This window comes from Kalmanozyma brasiliensis (assembly GCF_000497045.1).
Source record: "Kalmanozyma brasiliensis GHG001 unplaced genomic scaffold PSEUBRA_SCAF21, whole genome shotgun sequence".
NCBI classification, from domain to species: domain Eukaryota; kingdom Fungi; phylum Basidiomycota; class Ustilaginomycetes; order Ustilaginales; genus Kalmanozyma; species Kalmanozyma brasiliensis.
Genome location: NW_015961961.1, coordinates 114,961 through 134,425, shown reverse-complemented (window position 1 = coordinate 134,425; position 19,465 = coordinate 114,961). Strand labels below are relative to the sequence as shown.

Sequence of the window (19,465 nt, the reverse complement as noted above, 5' to 3'; positions counted from 1 at the left end):
TCAGCTTCCTAGCCGAGGGCGAGTCCCTTTTCACCATGTTGGGTTGGGATATTTAGCCAATGCGGCCCTGCTCGTAAGCAGGGTTGACGGGCTGTGCTGGCTGCGAGATCTCGGCGCCGCTGATCGCAGGCGCAGCCTTGGCCGTCAACGACTCGTCGTGAGCAGCAGCCGTGGTGCCGGGCGCGTTGATGGCAGTGGCACCCGTGCCGGCAACGATAGCACCGGGGGCGTGGGTGCCGTTCTGAGTCGAGTAGGCCGAGGCGGTCTGGCCGGGCTGGCCAGCGCCCTGGGCAGCAGCGTTCGATACGCTCTGCACACCAGCAGCAGCAGCACCAGCGCCAGCAAGGCCGGCAGCACCAGCAGCAGCACCGGCACCAGCAGCACCAGCAGCACCAGCACCGGCGCTGCTAGGCGAGGGGCCGAGGTTCTGGCTCTTGGCCGAAGCGGTGTTGCGAGGGTCCTTCTGGCCGGGCTGCACAATGGTAAAGGCAGGCGAGTACCACGCCTTGCTGGCGTTGGCGGGAGCGGCCTTGGCGGCAGCGTCCTTCTCGTCGATCTTCTGCACCCATCCATCGGGGTGGCCGAGGTTGGGAAGGATCGAGTTGCGCTTTGAGGTGGCGAGCTTGAAGGTACCATCGCTCGGCTTGCTCTCGTCCTTGTTCTTGGCGAAGGTGTCCTTGAAAGCGTCACCGACACCCTTGCCCTCGATCTGCTTGTTGCGCTCGATACGGTCGCGCAGCTCAATGAGCTGACGGTCGAGGTCCTCGAGACCGTTGCGAATGCCCTGCTCGGCGGCCTTGGAGATGGCCTTCTTGATAATACCGGTGGCGAGGGGTCGCAGCACCTTGATGAGCGTGTCGTGCTTGCTGTCGCGGATGGCAAACTTGAGCTTGTCCACCTTGGCGACCACCTGCTTGACGGTGAAGATGTGGCGAGCCTTCCTGCCGCGAGGAGCGTTCTCGGCCTCGAGGTGAACGGTCACAGTGAGACCCTTGCCACCCAAGAAGACGTCGGCGGTACCGCGCTCGTTGAGCTTGGGGAAGCCCATCTTCTTTTTGAAGAAGAAGTGGACATCGCGCATGTCGGTCTGGATCTGGTGGAGCGTGAGCTTGAACGAGTGCTGGTGCCTGTCACCGAGCTTGTCAAACTGCGAGAGCTGGAAGTGGTTGCGGATATCCATCTCGGTCTGCGAGGGGAGGATGTTGAGCAGGTCAATGGCGAGGTTCTCAATGACCAGGTCGACCTGCTTGTCGGTGTACTCGATACGGGGCAGGGGAACAAGGCCGACGTGGCTGAGCAGCTCGGGGAGGATGGGGTCGCGGATGTCGCTCCAGAGGTGAGGCTTGAAGGTGAGGCCACCCTCCGAGTTGAGGAAGAGGTCCTTGGTGATCTGCTGGACGTTGTCGCCGAGCTTGCGGTTAAGCGGGTCGGCGTTCATGGCCTTGGCAAAGTGGGTCACCTCGCGGAAAAGAGCGTCCTTGTGGGGAACGTACTTGCCCTGGTCGCGGCCTTCGGCAGCGACGAAGAACTTCTTGCCGGACTCGGTGAGCTGGCGCGCCTGGGTGTTGGCCTCATCCTTCATGATGAAACCGGGCTCCTGGAGACACTTGCGAACGTAGGTGTCGAGGCGGCTGAACCACTGCTTGAGCTCGGGGTCGTTGGCGACGTCGGTGTAGATCTGGTTGACGGCGTCGATGATGGGCTGGGTGGGAGCACCGTTGGCGAAGCGCTCGATCAGACGACGGAAAGTGGTCTCGGCGGTAGCAACATTGCCCTCGGAGCGAACGTTCTGGGCGCTCTGAGCCGACTGGTCAGCAATGTGGGTAGCGTGACCCTTGTACTGCTCAAAGAAGTTGAGGAAGTGGTCCATGGCGTCTTGGTAGTCCTTGTGACGCTGGCACTCGACGACGACCTTCTTGAGGCGGTAGTAGAACTGGTCGCGGCGCTCCTCGGGGAACTTCTCCTTGAGGTAGTTCTGAGCCTTCTCGGACTGCTCCTTGGCGAGGTCCTTGTGCTTCTGGGGGATCTTGTCGGCGAGCAGCTGGGCCTTCTGCTTGGCAACCTCAGCAACGGCAGCCTTGTTCTGCTCGTTGCTGGCGTTGGGGTCGACGGCGTTCTGGACGTCCTGGGCGTGGGAGGCACCCTCGGATTTGGCCTGCTCGGCGGTAGCCTGGGCGTCGCCCTTGGCCTCTTCCTTCTTCTTGAGCAGATCAGGAATGTCGTCGTGGAACTCGTTGTCCGGAGCGGGCTGGTCGACGCTGTTGAGCTTCTCCTCGTCGGGGCGGGCGGCCTCAGCGGCCTTGGCAGCACCGTCGGCGAACATGTCGCGGCCGATGAAGCCGAGGTCCTGGACGATCTTGCGGAGCTCGCCGTTGCGGAGGAAGAGGGTGACGAGGGTGCGCAGGGCCTCGGCGGCGGTCTCGCCATCCTTCTTGGCGTCGGCGCCCGTGATGGGAGCCTTGACGTTGACGTTGTTGGCGACATCGGCCTTGCGGGTAGCGTAGAGGAAGTTCTGGAACTCCTCCTCGCCGTTCTTGTTGACGACCACCTGGCGGGCGGTCTCGATGAGCTCGCGGATGTCCTGAATCAGCTTCTTTCCATCGGGGGAGAGCTTGCTGGTGTCGACGGGGCTATTAGCGAGCGTGTACTTGAGCGTGTCGTCGATCTGCGCGTTGTCGGGGTAGCGACCCTCGCGGAAAGCCTGGATGACGCCAAAGAAGCGCATCGAGCGGTCGACATCGGCCTGCTTCTGTTTCGAGTCAGTGGCCGAGACAACGGAGTTGCCGGCAGGGTTGTTGGAAACCTGGCTGACAGCCTTAGGAACGGTCGACATGGTGGCGAATGTAGACTACGTCGAGAGTTTGAAATAGAGAAAGATGAAGTTTGGGCGCGAGGCGAAGCAGAATCGGGTCGACAGACGATCGATCGAGATTATGCGTTGCGTGCAACGGAAGAGGAATTAGATCGCAGTGAACCAAGACAGGTGTGCGATGTGGGATGAAGGTGTTGGTGGTGGGATGGACAGATAGTGATAGGGTATCTGTGCAAACTGGTATCAACGGTATCTGGTATGTGTGGTAGTTGGAGAAGATCCACGACGAACGAGGATGGATTTCGCTTAGACCTATATACTCTAGGAAAGCCTCAGTCAGCCAAGGAGCGGACTGTGGACACTGACGGAGAGAGGCAGAGGCTGAACGGCAGCGAACTGCGTTGGCACGAGGCGCTATGACGAGCCGATCCAAGCTTGACCCTCGAAATGGCATCAACTTGCAGCACCATCCACGAGGGCTCCCAAAGCTCCTTTCGTTTCGGCACGAGCGCACAGACATTGGCTCATTGTCAGCCTTTGTCGGACAGGCCGCCAGGCTGGAAGGCTCCATGCAATGACAGTCATACACACAATGGTCCACACGGGAGAGGAGAAAGGGAAGGGCACTGGAACGGTGTCGTCGAAAACGGTGTGCGAATGCGTCATTCCACTTTTGCTTGGAAAGGGTGTAGGTTGAAAGTCTACCTGCGAAGCTTGGTCACACTGGCGGATATGTGGCGTAGTGAGGGCAGCGTCGGCGTCCGACCCGAGGCTTCGAAAATGAATGAGTTCAATTCTCGAAGCGGTGTGAAGTTGAGCGCTGGCAGAGCACAGTCTCGCTGACGAGCCAGATCGATTTTTGTATTTTTATTCGGATATTTGGCCAAAATGGGAAATCACAGCGCAGGGGGGCCCGAAAGAAGGGATGAAAATCGAGAAATGTGGAGGTATTCATCGGAAATTGAAAACGATGCTTGCAGAACGCAGTATGAACGGCCGTGCGCTTCAGCTGCAAGCAAGGGCGATCTTCATGTCCACGAGAGTCTCATCGCTGCCTCGCAGCACATCCGCTGCAAACATGGTGCAGTGCTTCTTGCATCTCTGGCGTGACTTCTCTGGAGGCTGCCACCGTTTTCGTTTCAGCAAGATCGACATGGCCTCGACTTCATCACATTTTGAGTGGTTGACTGCCACGGGCGACCCGACTTGACACTTCACTGGTCACCAGGCGAGTCGCGTCGGTCCGGGTTCAGCTGGCCAGAGGTGCGAATCGGCCGGTCATGATCACATCAGAAGACTAGCTCTTCACTCGCTCCAGGTTCGCTCTCAGCCCCCGGTGTGGACCCTTTGGCGACGAACGGCCCTTGCTTCGTCTATCACATCACTTCGCATGGACATTGGCTCGTCACATGGCAACCAGATCGCATGCTCCGACAAGTCGGCGCCACAGACGTGAAGTCACATATGGTCATCCTTGGCAATAGTCATCACGCCCACTCGGCCACGCCGAGGAAAAGATGAAGAACTGAGGTCTGGGCCAAGTTTCGCTGTCCATACCACATTTTAATTCGACTGAAGGGACTGCTTAGCAACGAGCACAAGCCGAGTTCAACATAATTTATAGAGAGGGTCCATTTGCCCAATTCTTCCCAAATCGCTGCTGCATGACGTACATGCGCGATGACGATGACAGCCCCGGCTGACAGCTGATCCCCTCTTGTTGCTTCTTCCAATTACCGCTCCTCGACAACGCGACGACGGTGCCTCACCCCTCTTCGACAGCCTTCTATTGTCCGGCCACCGGCCTTCGTCACGATGCAGCTACGTGGCCGGGGTCCCGCTCGTTGGGACCAAACAACGCCAGTCCGGGCTCGAGCTCGCTTGCTGGCTCATTAGGTTGCGCATGAATCAAACACACGGCGTCCGACTCGTGGAAGTCAACTCGACCCCAACCGAGGTGATCGTCGTGTCTCGTCCAAATGCCTGTCACGCTCGGCTTCTCAATCTCAGACTCCGACCTCCTCTCGGCGGGCTCGGCAAGCTGATCGACAGCCACGATTCGCACGATCCAGCCTTCCGTCGGTCATTTTCATCTCACCGCGGTGATCTATCGATTGATGTTCCGCCGTGCACGGGTGACACGTCTTGCTTCGACTCGTTGTGGTGCAACGGCCACAGCTATGCCGCAGACCAACTTCTGCGCGGATCCAGTGCGGACATCTCTCCGACGAACATTGAGAGCGAGCTCAACCGTAACACGTCTGCTTGGGTAGTCACGTTCGGTACCTTTCGTGGCCAAGCAGCGGCGAATCACTCGGCGCCAGTTGATTTCGCGAGCCACTTTTGCGAGTTGCTTGTGCTTTCAACCAAGCCATCGTGTCGATATTTTCGTCCTCTGCTAAGCGCCGAGCTTCTGTTGGTGTTATTTTTAGTATCCTTTTCGGTTCGACGCTCAGCTTGGCCTAAACAAAGCATCGACTGCCACGCTCGCCGGCAATGACCCAAAAATAGACGCTCAGATCCCAACCACACCCTTGCCCTAGGCGGCCGGATAGCACCCCTCGAACCCTGGATTCAACAATCTAGGCGCTGTTCGAGACCTTCAACGGACCAGCAGTGGCTCTCGACGCTCGTGAAAGGGAGTCCTTTGCCACACCTTGATGGGTCGACGCACCTGTTTGGTCGACCATCCGACAACACACGCTGACCAACCCCAGCAACGCAACACCCCACGCGGCAGATGAATCGTCCCACCCGATCACTTAATTCTGAGAAATGTTCGTATTGCTAGTCATACAAGATGAGTCGTCGGACATAGCGGCGAGGCTCGCCATGTCTTCCTTTTTGAGATCTGGCCCGCAGGCAGATCAGCGATCCAGTTCGTCCTCCTCGAAATCCGGTAGCATGGCAGCGTCTTCATCCGTCGACAGGTGTCTATATCCTCCGTAGGCGCCGCGTGACCGGTTCACCCTGTTGCTCAGGAAGGGTATCCTTTCGGACGCGACCTCGCGCAAGCGGGCGAATGCTGCACTCGCCACGCCCAGCACAAACCTTGGCACCGACGCCAGATTCTGTGCCAGCTCCGAGTCCGGTCCGTACAGCCTGTTGCTGTTGTCGGGCAGACGGATGCGACCCGTGCCGAGTCCGCCGCCACTCGACTGCTTCTTGGCCCACCAGTAGCCCACCAGTCCAGCCAAACCGAAGGGGCAGAGGATCACCGTCGCCCACCAGAAGAAGCCGTGACTCTTGAGGCTGTTGCTACACACGTGCTGTGTGCCGCGATCCGGTCGGGTGCCGCCTGTGCAGGACGAGTAGGGAATCTTGCGCACGTTGGTCCTCTCGTACCAGTATCCGTCGCTCTCCGCCGCCCAGCACTGACTCGCCTCGTCCGTCGACAGAGGCGACACGCCCGGGTACAAAACGCACTTGCCGCTGGCATCGCGGTAGTGGTTGAATTCGCACTCGAAGTCCGCCTCGGTGCAGGAACAGTTGCGGCTCACGGAGTGCGGCTGGACAATCTTCTCGCCCACGTAGCAGTCGGCTCGGCGTTTGCGACGGTAGTACGACGTTTGTCGACCAAAGAGACACTGCTCGGCGCGCTCCTCGCTCGGCGACCACAGCTCGAAATCGTCCACTTCGGGTCGCGCCACGTTGAGCACGCACTTGCGCGATTCGAGTCCGGAGAAGTCCAGATAGATGGCGACCGACTTGGTGGCCGCCCCGCTGGGCGTGCCGAGCAGGATAAAGCGTCGATGCGTATCCTCGGGCACGGTGAGGATCTGCGAGATGCGCATCTTGTCGCCAAATGAGTACGACTCCCAGGTCATGCCTTCGTTGAGCGAGTAGAGCACCGTATCCGTCGCCTGCTCGTCATTGACCAGCACAATGATGGAGCCCTGATCGCCGAATTCCCATTTGTGCGCATCCTTATGCACCTCTTCCCACGTGAAGCCGCCATCGCGCGTCAAGAATGTATCCGACTCGCGATACGGGGCCAGTTTGCGTCCAACATTGCCCACGCCCATCATCAGGCCGACCGCAGACGGGCTGCTGTACGTATCCCTAGGATCGTCGCGCTCGGTGAATCCGTGCAGGTGCAAGTCACATCCTACATGGTTGCATTCGTACGGCTGGCCGTACACGTCCCTGCTGGGAGGGACGATCGACTTCCACCGGCCTCCGTCGTTGTGCGTGATGCGAGTGACAAGGTCCTTGTGCCGCGAAACCGAGGCATCGTCGGGATTGCTGACGACGTTGACAATGGCTACGCCGTCCAAGCCAAGCATCTTTTCAAAGTCGACGAATCCCTTCTCGTTGCGGTTGACAAAGTCGAGCGACTGTGCGTAGAAGGTGCCGTTCGAGTTGCTCTTCAGCAGCGTACCCCACTCGGATCCCGCATCGCCGTGCGTGGTGAAGTGCAAGAATATGGCGTCCGTCACCGAGTCCAGCACCGTATACGCCTTGGTGCCGAGCTCCATGCCAGGCGGGAAGTGGATCTCGGCAAAGTCGCGCCCATTCAGCGACACCTGCAGCTTGAGGGTGGGACTCGAAGTCGTTGCAATGTACTCGGCCACGATCAGATACTGCTCGAAGACGGCGAATCCGACGATTGCATCGAAGATGCGTGTGCGTTTGTGGTAGAAATCGTCTCCGCGGATCAGCTGGAGTTTGTTGGCAGCGGTAAAGTCGCGCTGGTTGCCCCGCTTGTCCTGGTAGCTCTCGCAGAAGATGGTGCGCGCATCCATCTTGAGCTTCTTGTCGCGCGCCCACGAGCAGGTGCGCACGTACGAGTCGATCTTCTCCCATTTGGCGCCGTTGGTGTCCGAAAACCACGCTTCGGCATGGCAGTCCTTGCCGGTGGAAAAGGTGCAGTCGCGACTGCCCGTCCAGATGAGATAGTCGGACTTGTCAGGGTGGAAGTCGAGGACGCCGATGCCGAGTCCGTTGGCGGGGAGCGGCGCAGTGAACCAGTTCCAGTTGGCACCTTGGTCAGTTGTATAGTAGACTCGCTGACCGGCAGTGACCAGGTATCCACGTTTCCCATCGTAGGCGTGCAGCGCCATGGTGAGGAACCTGTCGTCAGCATTCGTCGGTTCGCCGTCCACAGCCAGCTGTTTCCACGAGTAGCCATCGTTTAGAGAGTGGAAGACCGTGCCGTCCGCAAGCTGGAGAAGGACGCTTGATGACTCGGGGAAGTACACCTTGTCGACGACCATCGAGGGGAAGGTGATCGACTTGTGCAGCACCTGTCCGACCTCGGGCGCGTTCTTGCCGCTGCACGACTTGCGCGTCTTTTCGTCCTTGCGGACGCCTTTCGCGGGGTCGCACGTGTTGCCAGGCACCTTGCGGAATCCGGACGATCCCAAGTAGGTGTCATCTGGCTTAGTGCAGGCGCCTGCAGGGATATGCTCGTTGCCCGTCGCCACGCAGTTGCCCTTCGTGTCCCGGGTGAAGCCGAAGTCACATTCGTAGTCGGCATCGGTGCAAGGACACGGGTCCTCTTTGCCGACGGGATCGTTGAACTTGTCCATGATGAAACAGTCCGCATCCGGCTTTCGGCGCTTGTACCACTGCTTGTGGCCCATCAAACAGCTTCCCTCCTCCTTCGCCTGCACGTACCACTTCTCCATATCCCCTTCCCCGCACTTCTTCTTCTTCATCTCTGCGAAGTCCAAAAAGATCGCCACGTTGCGCTCTTTCCCGCTTGCCTCACCTCGCGACTGACTGCCAACCAGCAGGAACTTCAACGACGTGCTATCCGGAATCGTCGTCAGCACCTTGGCCCTCATCTTGACGCCCAGGTTTAGCTTCTTCCAGCTCTTGCCAAAGTCGGTCGAGTACGAGACGTGGTCCGTCACATCCTCGTCATCCACCATGACGAGCACATCGCCCTGGTCACCGAACTCGTACTTGTGCGCATCGCGGCTGACCATCTTCCACGTCCGCCCGGCGTCGGTGCTGAGGAACGTGTCGCACTCGTCGTAGTCCTTGAGCCCTTTGCCCACGGTGCCCACGCCCATGACAAATCCGGGCGCGATGGACGAGAAGAGCTTGCCGACATTGGTCTTGCCGGAAACGGACCACAGATGGAGGGCGCAGTTTTTCGTGTCGGCGGGGTCGCAGATGCTTTTGCCCTGGTCATCCGTCGCCGGTGGGGTCAACGTGTGCCACGTGCTGCCGTCATCGAAGGTGATGACCGAACGCACATCGCCTTCGCCTTCCGACATGACATTGGCGATGCCCACGCCGTCGATCTGGACCAAGTGCTCGAAGTCGACGAGCCCCTGCGGTGTTCGGCGGGTGCCACGCAGCGACTCGACGAATTGCGTGCCCGTGCTATCGCTCGTGAACAGCACGCCTGTGTTGTCGTAGACCGAATCCACCACGTCGACCATGATGCTATGCGAGGTGCTGTCCACCACGGTATACGCGTTCTCCCTGAGCTCGCTCCCATGCGGGAACTTGGCCTTCTCCCACTTGTCCCCGTCTCGCGTCACGAACAGCGCCATCTCGGTCCCGGCGTTGGTCGAGCTGCCCTGCGAATCCCTCAACGCCGTCACCAAGAACCTTTTGCTCGGACCCAACCCAGCAAACTGCTTCGCATTTCTCCCCATGTCCAACTCAACCATCTTGCGCGTCTTGAAAAAGTCGTCCGACTGAAACAGCCGTGTCGCGCCTCCATGGCCACCCGCAGCCCTTCTCTGCTCCTGCCCATCCTCCCATGCGATGCAAAAGATGCGCTGCATCGCCTCGGGCTTGGTCTCCATCTCCTTGCTCGACTTGGCCCAGTTGCAGTGCATCACGAACTCCAACAGCTTCGCCGGATTCGTCGCAAACGCATTTGTCGTATAGTACGTCTCGTCGTGGCAGATGCGCCCTCCCCAGGGAGTCCAGAGGGAGCATTTCTTGCCCGTAAAGATGATGTGGTCCCAGTGCTTTTCGTCGGCATGGAACTCCATCGGTGGGCCGGCGCGCGTGGCGGGCGGTTCGGGGGTGAGGAACTCCTGCCACGTCTTGCCGCGGTCTATCGAACGCCAGTGCGTGGTCTCGCGGGAGAGGATGAAGGCTTGCTTTTTGTCGTATGGATGTGGGACAAGCATGGCTGCTTTACCAGAGGAGGTCGAGATGGGCGACCACGATTTGCCCTCGTCCTCGGAACGGTAGACGATGCCCGCGGTGGCATCGTGGTAGAGCGCAACGGGGCTATCGTCAAAGTAGGCGATCTTGGAGGGGAGGTGGGCGAAGCGCGTTATTGTTACGCCTGGATCTGCTGCTGCGGATAGTGCGGGGAGGAGGAGGAGAGTTGAGAGGAGGGCTGCGAGGGTGAGGAGCAGCATCCGCCTTGTCCCGCCGCGGCGAGGAGCTGGACCAAGCATCGTGGGCCGATTGTCGCCTCTGCGGACCGAGCCTGGCTCCCCGCGAAGATCAAGGTACAGATCCGGCCAGCAGTGTGCCAGGTGAGGGATGAATGCCCTTTGCAAGCCGAGTCGGGCTCGGTCGTATCGGCTGCGCTACGAGTCAGAAACAATGTCCTCCAGTCGCTAGATGTCTGTCTGCCGTTCGAGGACCTTTGACAAGGCGATATGATAGGCGGGGCTCCTCCTTTGCTCGCTGATGATCGTGATGGTCGTTAAGCAGGCGAATTTGCCGTGTGCGGATGATGGATGCGACCAGAAAAGTGGTATCGAGGAACAACGACAATGATGAAAGCGTCAAGAACGGAAGCAACAAGGGGGCGCGTGCACAGCTTCGTCTCAAGGGTTCTGGTCTGAAACACGTCACTGGATTTTTCGCAAGCCTACGGCATGTTAGACCGTAGTCACCTGCAGCAGACAGCTCTACGATGAGAGAAGACCAGACCGTACTTCTGGTGATCTCGGACAGTGCTGCGCATGTTTGATGCCGTAGCATCAACCTGCTATCCCTTAACATGGTCTATGAGCCATGAAGCCTGCTTCAATTGTTCAAATTGGTACGTAAGATCAATGGCTGAGGTCGTGTGAAGTATCTCTCTGCTCGAACACGACGGGGCGCGCAAGTGGTTTGTATTGCGTTCGACGCTATCGACTGTCCTAAGGGCTTGTTGCTGAAAGACCAGCTCAGAGCGACGTCTGCCTCTGCTGCATCTGCTGTATGCCCACCGACGCATTCCCAAACTTGAACGGCGCCGGTCCGGATCTGGGCTGGAACGTGATCGGCTGGGGCGGCATCGAGTAGACAATGCCCAGCTCCTCGCATGCGGTCTTGATCCGACGCATGAGCTTGGTCCTCCGCGTCCATCTCGTGCCCCAGTCCTGGTAGTTTGTCTTCATCTGAAATGCGACCACTAGCTCGATAGCGTTCTGCTGGCTGATCGAGTCGAAGTTGAGGTCAAGCGGACCCGCAAAGTCGCGGTCGTTTTCCTTGGTAAACGACGACAGCTTGTGACGAAGCTGGTCGATCGTCTCGAGCGACGTCTCGAAGCTGACTTGGATCAGCGTTACGTCCCATTGCGGGCCGCTTCGCCGCGAGTTGTAGATGTACTTCTTCGTCGCCAGCATCGCGTTGGGCGCGACAATCTCGCTGTTGACCGTCGTCCGGAAGGTCGTGCTCAATAGCCCAAACTCCTTGACGAACATCCACTCCTCGTCAATGCAAACCAGGTCGCCCACGTCATATGGGTGAGTGGCAAAGATGAAGATCATGCTTTCGAAGATGTTCTTGGCGCTGTTGCCGAAGATGAACGAAAAGCCAACGACAAACGTCGAAAGGGGGGCGATGTTGGAGATGGCGGAACCGCTGCTGAAGATGAGCAGCCAGAGGAAGATGACGACAATGACACCAAGGAACATGAGCACGCCGTCGAGCTTGGAGATGGCCGACGACATGTCCTTGAGCGAGGTGACGAGGGAGCGACGTTCGCGGTAGATGCGCTGAACAGCTTCGCGCATCTCCTCCTTGCTGATGTCACCGTTGCGGTCGGCGTCAAAGACGTTGAAGGCCTCGCGCGCCTCTTCCTCGCTCTTGAAGTAGGGAACAAAGTCCTCGGCGACGAGCGTCGACTTGTTGTCCGCAAGATTGGTGAAGAGGAGCTTGGCGAGCTTGCGCGCCGAGCGCTGTGAGCCAGAGGAGCTGCCCTTGTAGAGCTTACTGTCCTTCATGGTGGCCATGGCGATGGCTTCGCTGATCTGGGAGGCGATGTTGGTCTTGCGTGCTTGCTTCTGGAGATCGCTCGGTGTCGGAGTGTGGGAGCCGTCGCGGCGATGCAGCGAAGGATGGTGGTGATGATGGTGGTGGTGATGATGATGATGTTGTTGTTGTTGTTGTTCTGGTTGTCCGGCGGATTGCTTTTCACTGGTTTCGGCTGCCGCACTTGCTTTGGCCTGTTGCGAGGTCGGAAAGTAGCCAAGAAGCCCGTCGCGTGACTGCTTGGCAGCGTGCAGTCCGTAGGCCTGCCTGTAGCCAGGCGAAGCGGGACGACTTCGTATCGGATTGAAGCGGCGCTTCTGCATGAGATACTTGGACTCGTGCAGCTTGTCGAGCGCTCTGAGCGCCTTCTGGTTCTGTTCGAGACGATCCTGGACGGCGGTCTTGTGGAAGTTGATGGCGATGAACTGCAGCACTACTTTCTCGACAAGCAAGATGATGCTGGTTGCGAAGAGTGCGCGGATGACCTTGAAGATGGTGCGCCAGTAGGCGGGACGAGAAGACGACGAGTACTGAATGGCAAGGACGCCGCCAAGACTGATCCAAGCCCAGGTGACACACAGAACGAGCTTGACGTACAGTGTGGTGGCCATGAACGCTTCGATGTATGATTTGACGATCTCAGGCGCCTTTCCGTAGACGGCAAGGACGAGACGAAGCGCCAAGGGCGGGATTAAGTCGACGACGAGGAAGGTGCCGCAGCTAGCCGCCCAGATGATGGCGATCCAGACGCTCCAGACGACGACCTGGGAACGAGCGGACGTGCCATTGTCGGTCGCAGTGACTACAATGAAAGGGACGAGACAAAGAGCGGTGCCGATGAGAGCCGCGAGAAAGATACGAACGGGTCGAGCGAGGCGAAGGCAGGCGAGGTAGACTCTGCGCCCACGTTTGGCACGTGTGATCTTGGCGCCTTTGCGAGTGCGCGCTTCGTCGTTCTCGTCGTCGTCTTCCCCGCTGGAAGTGTCCCAGTCGAAGTCCTCGGACTCGTCTGCAGAGCTAGCAACCGACATGGGGCGGCTTGTGCGGCCGCCGAGAGCATCTGCACTCGCGAAGGGAGCCTGAGGTGGTTCAAATGCATCGTGGTGGAGTGGAAGCCCAATCTTGGTGGGACGTTGCATGCGCTCGACCAAGGTGTCATGATTGGCGTTCCATCCATTCTTGGTAGCATTCGAGGAGTCGCCATTGCTTCCGCTTCCGCTGCCACTTGCGCTGGCATTGTCGTTCTGCGCGGTCGCGCGTCCGTTCTTGAGGTGGTCGTATGCACCCTGAGTGCGAGTATCCGCACCTTGCAAATCATCGTTGTCGTCGACCCGTTGATGGTGAAGGAAGTGCGCTGGCGATGGCCCACTGACAGAGTCAGCTTGAGCACTGTCGTTGGATCGCTGGGGACGATGGGACTGGAAGTTGGTCAACGGGATGTCGCCGACGTCCATGTTGTCGGCTGCTTTGTATGGAAGCGAAGTCATCGTGGCGGCCAGCTCGCAGTCCTTTCAAGCTTAAAAGCGGAGATGGTTGGTATAAGAGAGAAAGCGCGTCTATGCTCTAGACCAGCTAGAGCGAGCAGAGATGTTTGGCAGTGTCGGAGACGATCCACTTCTGATGACAGGTCGGACGTGCCGCAATGCAAAATCTCCTGACCAGGGGGGATGTCAAGGAGCTGTGATGACGAGACAAGCCGATCGGATGATCAAGACTGCTTCCAATCTCCGTCGGTCAGGCCGGTCAGGTGAATTGGCGACTCTGAGCTGTCGGAAGCGTGCCGAAGGAATGTCTAGTGTCGACGTCGCTCGATACGGAGCAGCCGAAGCAGCGATCGTGTCGTCAGTGAAGGTTGACGGGCGCCTGATTCTGGTCGACGAGCGGGTTCTGATCCTTGTCGACTTGAGCTTCGCTGCGGCTTGATGAGCATGTAATGGTGAGAGAGCAAGAAAGCTCCTTCTTGAACACGAATTAAACTCGGGTGGTAGGTGCAACGTGTGTAGTGCGTGGTCGATATGTCTGGAGCTGCAGCCAAGTTTTGACTTTCGGAAAGATCACACTTTTTAGGTTGGTGACCGAGCCGAGGAAGCAACAACACCTTTGCTGGCTGGCTGCGAAATTCTTTACGGTAGCGCAGCGCTTCATTCTGAAAGGGGCGTGAGCAATGGTCAAAATTGTGACTTTAGAGCGGGGTTCAAGCCCCAAGCCGCAGGGTCGATGAGGTGTTGTTCTTCGGAGCCTCGCTCGGCAAGCTCACTGAGCACGCTGATCCTTCTTGGCGAAGTCGAGGGTAGCATGGCTTGTTCTTCAACGCGACGTGGCATGCTTACACCTTCTCCTTCTAAGCACGTCGCTGTTTCAGGTGTCTGTCGTCACTGCTTGGACGGAAAGCGAACGCCGTTGTATCGTCTGCAGTCCTCGCGCCCGTCACTCATCAATAAGCGGCAGGGGGGTCTTCGCGGTTCCGACCTTCACTGCATCAGGTGCATATTCAGCCCCGCGCCGCCTTGATCGTTCACTTTGACGAATCAAAGCTCACTGTGTCCGAAACATCCCTTGGTTTCCTTTCGTCACAGGCGACCGTATGGTAGGTGCATGGCAGGCGCAGCGCGATGTGTGCAGCTTGATTTGCTGGCGAGGAAAAGAGGGGTCATCGGCGTCTTTGGTGTTGTTCTTCCCGCAGCAACCGTGCTTCTTGGCGGTGCACGCACGAGACTGCTTTTGAGAAGTCACCGGCAGCTTGGTCTCCAGCAAACACGGCCGAATGGTCATCTCTCGCTTGGTACAGGATGGTCTAACATTCCAGTTCTTTTCTTAGAGTTCGGTTCGGCATATGAAGTGAGGTTCGAGAGTGCCGTGCGCTGACGTGCTTGTCAAGGCAAGCCGAGGGCGGCGTTTGATCCTCTTGTCGGCAAGCATCTTGTATGGGGTCGCGGCCCCAACCGATCTGCCTGAAGCGAGGCCGAAGAGCGAGCAATGCTGCCTCTCGCTTGGATCACCGTCGGTCCAATGGTGTTCAATCATGCCGAAGAGCGTTGGAGGCAGCCAGTCAGGATGCGACCAAGTCGTGACTGGTTTCACCTGCCTGTCCGAGATGACGACGAGCCACGACGACGACCCACTACATCACATGGTCCGCAGCAAGCACTGCTATAGCCTCGCAAGATTTCAGGGAGACGAACTGGATTCGGGTTCCCGGTCGTGGACCACGATGTCGTTGAATCGACGAGCCGTCTCGGTGGGGCGCCGAGCAGGAATCAATAGAAATGAAGCATCGGGACTGCTTGCAAAAGTCGCAGAGCAAAAGGGGTTGTTGCGCCTTGGCAAAGCAGGCTTGGCGGAGCTTGGCGTGGGGTGATCAAGTCGATCGACTGGTCGGACGGGCGTTGTGCAAGGCGGTGCTGGCTGCCTCTGTTCAACAGGAATCTGGCAGGCATGAGCGGACAGATAGGCGCAGCGCAGGTCCCTGATTGGAGACGACGCGAAGGGATTCAGTTGAGCGAGTGAAGGGTCGTCCAGAATCGAAATCGACACGAGAGATATGAAGGATGAGCAAAGGCAAAACAATCAAGCGGCTCAGCAGCCGACCATGTGGGCGAGAGGGCGCAGTGGGTCAGCGAGAAAGAAAGGGGGAGAGGAAAAAAGGCTTGCCTCATGTGATTCGTTGCCGAGTCGGATTCCGAAGCGGCGTAGAGCAAAGCGCGCATATCTCCTGACCCTCCGAGCCAAACTGCACAAAAACACCCCAAAAATAGCTACTTTTTGCGCACCAAAACATGCAAACAGCTTGCCCGCTCCTTTGGCAGATGCCGTTCGAGGTTGTTCCGCGTCGACGAATCCCCTTTTCGCTCTTCTACGGCGAGCGGACCTTTCGTCCCTGACCCATCGTGTATCTTCTGCCCTTCCCGGGCATGCCAGAGCAGCTTGACTTGGTAGCTACACCCCGGTCAAACAGCACGTACCAGTTCATACTGCCGAACGAGTCGGAAGGTAGCTAATCAAAGGCACATGTCTAGATATGAATTCGAGATCCCAAGAAGCGTCTTCGGGATCTGAAATCAAAGTTGACCTGTATTCTGATCGACTTGACCGTCGTGATTACAAGTCTTACAGTACAGTACAGCAGCTCTCTTTGCGAGGCTAAGCTCTAGTGTCGCCTCGAGCGCACGACCCGACAAAGAGGTGGAAAGAGTCAGCAGCACAGGGACAGCCGTCCAATCTCAAATTCATTTCATGTGCCATGTTTCGGTTGGGCCGTGGTTGCGTCGGAACAAAAAAGGAACATCAAATATAACAAAAAGTAGAGTGGGTTGCGGGCCTCAGAAGCCCAGCCTTGGGGATATGAGCTGAGTCGAGCCAAAAATGCATTTCCGTAGTCTAGAGCTTTCTTTCTCCGCTCTATTGTTCAAATGCCACACCCTCTTTCCGCCTCTCACCTCGTACCGAGCCGCTCCGGTTTCTTTCATCCACACACCGTGCATACACGTTGACACCTTCGCTACGGTCACAACGGAGCGGAGCCTTTGCATCCTGCGCATCCACCATCACAACCACCTCTTCGTCCATCACATCCATCACATCATCACATCCTTCTCGGAAGTTCGCCGTTCAGCATCGGCTCATTCCGCTACGCCTTCGCCAGCGGCAGTGTGACTTCGCAACAATCCTGACAACAGCGTCTTCTCGATCCACGACCCACTGTCCCCAGCACAACGACGACCTTTTCACCCAGCTGCTACCGCCACTATTGCTTCCTTTTCATCACGGCAGTCGTTTCTCTTGCTCGGTCCATCCGCACATCTCAATTGCTCGTTTATCTCAACTTGGCACGCACTTTGATGTTCGACTCACTCGTTGTGAACTGTTGATTCCGACTTTGCTTCTTCTCGACCGCGCACACAAGACGTAAGACGACCCAGTACTCACTCTAACTGCCACGCGGATCCATACACACAAACGTCTTCTGGTTTAGAGTCACCCCGAGCATTCCAACATGGGTCGCAAGAAGATCAAAATTCAGCCTATTAAGGAGGATCGAAATCGATCCGTCACTTACCTCAAGCGCAAGGCGGGTCTCTTCAAGAAAGCGCACGAACTCGCCGTCTTGACCGACTCGCAGGTAGCTGTCATCGTCTTTGGTCACAATGGCAAGCTCGCCGAGTTTTGTTCCACCGACATCGACCTCCTGCTGTTGCGATACACAGAGTACGACGGCGTTGCAGAGAGGAAAGGTCCTCAAAACTACCTCAATAATGACAAGGACTCTGATGACGACGATGACGACAATGACGACAATGACAATGCCGGCGGTGAAGGTCTCTCCGACTTCGGCGGATCTGGCAGTAACAATGGCGGCGGGTCAGGATCTGGCAACGGTGGAAGCGGCAGGGGCAGCAGTTCAAAGACCAGCGGAGTCAAGCGCAAGGCAGAGCAACCTTCTCCGTCAAACAGCAGCACTCAATTCGATGGCTCGAATACTTACGCGGCGAACACCAGCATTGGTGCTGGATTCGGTGCAGGTGTTGGCACTGTAGGCATCTCGCCAACCGCAAAGCAAACCATCAATGCCGCCATCCGCCGAAAGAGCCAGCCTCAGTCCGCCAGCAATCTGGCAGTTCCCGGTCAAATGGCAGGTCAAAGCGCTTTCGATCCCCTTTCCTACGGTCAAAGCTTTGCCTCTGGTCCAAGCATAGAGCACGGCATGATGGGCACAGGCATGTCAAACATGGGCATGATGGCGGACTCAAATAGCAGCATGTCGGGACGGATCGCGACCAGTGGTCCCACCACGAGCTCGAATCGAGCCGAGACCATTGCCAACATGTCAATACCCATGCCGGACCAAGACCGACTCCCCATCTTCCTTTCGCCAGCGACGCCCGGCTTCGGCCTGACCCCCAACGGCACCGTCACTACGCCTGGTGGAAGACGCTTCAGCTTTTCCGATTTCCTCACGCGTGGCTCAGGCAGCTCCCTGACGCAGCGACCCGTCACCTCGAACTCGCTGATGGCCCCCAATCTCTTCCAGAACGACGCTTTTGATATGTCGACAACGCCTCCGCCTTCCTTTGGCTCGCTCACGCACAGCATGTCTCCACAGCCGTCTCACGATGCCTTGTCATCAGCTCCTTTCCGTCCCGGCGCACCTGTCGTGTCCCGACCCGCGTCAGCAGATGTACTGCGCTCTGCGGCCCCTACGTACAGCGAAGCCACGTATGCGCCGGCCTCGGGAGCTTCAATGGCGCCGAGCAACATGGTGACATCCGCAGCTAGCATCGATCGACCTTACGGCACTGCTGCCAGCCTCGATCTCTCCAGTACTTCCGGCCATCCCGCGCCGTCTGGCACAGATTACGGACATGGCACTTCGGCATCACCAACGCCACCTGCGGCGTCTTTCGACAGCAATGCGGCGAGGATGCACTCGAACGCGTTCGGTGTCAGTCCCTTTGTCGGCTCAGATCTTAAGAGCTCAGCCACGCCCTTTGGCGGTTCGCAAAGCTCAGCAACTCCTGAATTGGTCTCGCACGGCAAAAGTGTCACACCACGCGTAGGGATGGCTGCTTCCGCGTCGAGGTCGTCCATGTCGACCGACGAAGAAACGCCCCCGGTTGGCCCGGCCGAACATGCTCGCTTCGATGCAAATAGCAGCTTCAACCCACACGCAGCATGGCTCAATCTAGGCCAGGGAATCGAGCACAAAGCAGACCCGACGACGCAAGCGCAAGCGCCGCTTGTCCAGCCCGTGCCGATCAATCCCGCGCAGCCCTTGAGCTCCAAGCCCTTCGACCTCAAGATGCCAGCGCGGCGCGGGCAGTAGGAGCCTCCCGTAGCCGACAGACTTTTGCCACCATCACCCACGACTGTATTTCTACGTCATCTCAGCATCTTTTGCATCACTTTCGTCCTCGCTTTCCTCGAACGGCGCGTCGCACCATTCACGCTTATGCGGCAGCCGTTCACCAACCCCAATCTGGCCGCACCGTCAAGAGGCACGGTTCGGAGAAATCACCCATCTTCACAATGCACTTCTCTACCCTGTATTTGGCCTTGAGCCGACTAGATCTGCACGTGTAACACCACCAGGAATGGAAAGCTGTACTTGTTCGAAAAGTTGCCCGGGCACAGAGACGTACGAAAGTCGAAGGCTCGAAGTTCGGCCAACCCAGATGATCATGGAGGTCGATGACGGATGGCAGTGCGCATGTTTGGCGGTGCAACACGATATGCTGTCTCGAGGCTGCGTCGAGTGCTGCGGTCCTTTGACTGACGCTCATGGCCTGCAAACATGATGCATGACTCGAGACCATGAGGCTGGAAGTCAAGGATCTGGTTCTTGCTTGCAGGACGACCTTCTAAAGTCACAGCTCCTTCGCCCTTTTTTCTCACAGCGAACGAGAGCGTATCGCGTGAGAAGCGAGTCGATTGGCGGCTGCACAATTAGGCCGGATCGTCCGCACGCGCCATCCAGGCTGTCACTGCTGC

General features: G+C 57.9%; 4 protein-coding genes across 4 annotated transcripts; 1 reads left to right on the top strand and 3 right to left on the bottom strand.

The window, feature by feature from the left end:
* Positions 1-52: 52 nt before the first annotated feature.
* On the bottom strand, positions 53-2,833 carry PSEUBRA_003306 (Protein of unknown function DUF4449; the record flags this gene model as incomplete). Its single annotated transcript, XM_016436417.1, has 1 exon — positions 53-2,833. One exon carries the CDS (start codon positions 2,831-2,833, stop codon positions 53-55), a length of 2,781 nt encoding a protein of 926 aa, XP_016292132.1.
* Positions 2,834-5,679: 2,846 nt separating this feature from the next.
* PSEUBRA_003305 (VPS10) lies at positions 5,680-10,188 on the bottom strand (the record flags this gene model as incomplete). Its single annotated transcript, XM_016436418.1, has 1 exon — positions 5,680-10,188. The coding sequence occupies one exon, from the start codon at positions 10,186-10,188 to the stop codon at positions 5,680-5,682; it is 4,509 nt and encodes a 1,502-aa protein (XP_016292131.1).
* Positions 10,189-10,911: 723 nt separating this feature from the next.
* Positions 10,912-13,467, bottom strand: PSEUBRA_003304 (Mechanosensitive ion channel MscS; the record flags this gene model as incomplete). Its single annotated transcript, XM_059465064.1, has 1 exon — positions 10,912-13,467. The coding sequence occupies one exon, from the start codon at positions 13,465-13,467 to the stop codon at positions 10,912-10,914; it is 2,556 nt and encodes an 851-aa protein (XP_059320643.1).
* A 3,506-nt stretch (positions 13,468-16,973) lies between these two features.
* On the top strand, positions 16,974-18,800 carry PSEUBRA_003303 (Transcription factor, MADS-box; the record flags this gene model as incomplete). The annotated part of the gene is made up of 1 exon (XM_059465063.1): positions 16,974-18,800. One exon carries the CDS (start codon positions 16,974-16,976, stop codon positions 18,798-18,800), a length of 1,827 nt encoding a protein of 608 aa, XP_059320642.1.
* Between the last annotated feature and the right edge of the window lie 665 nt (positions 18,801-19,465).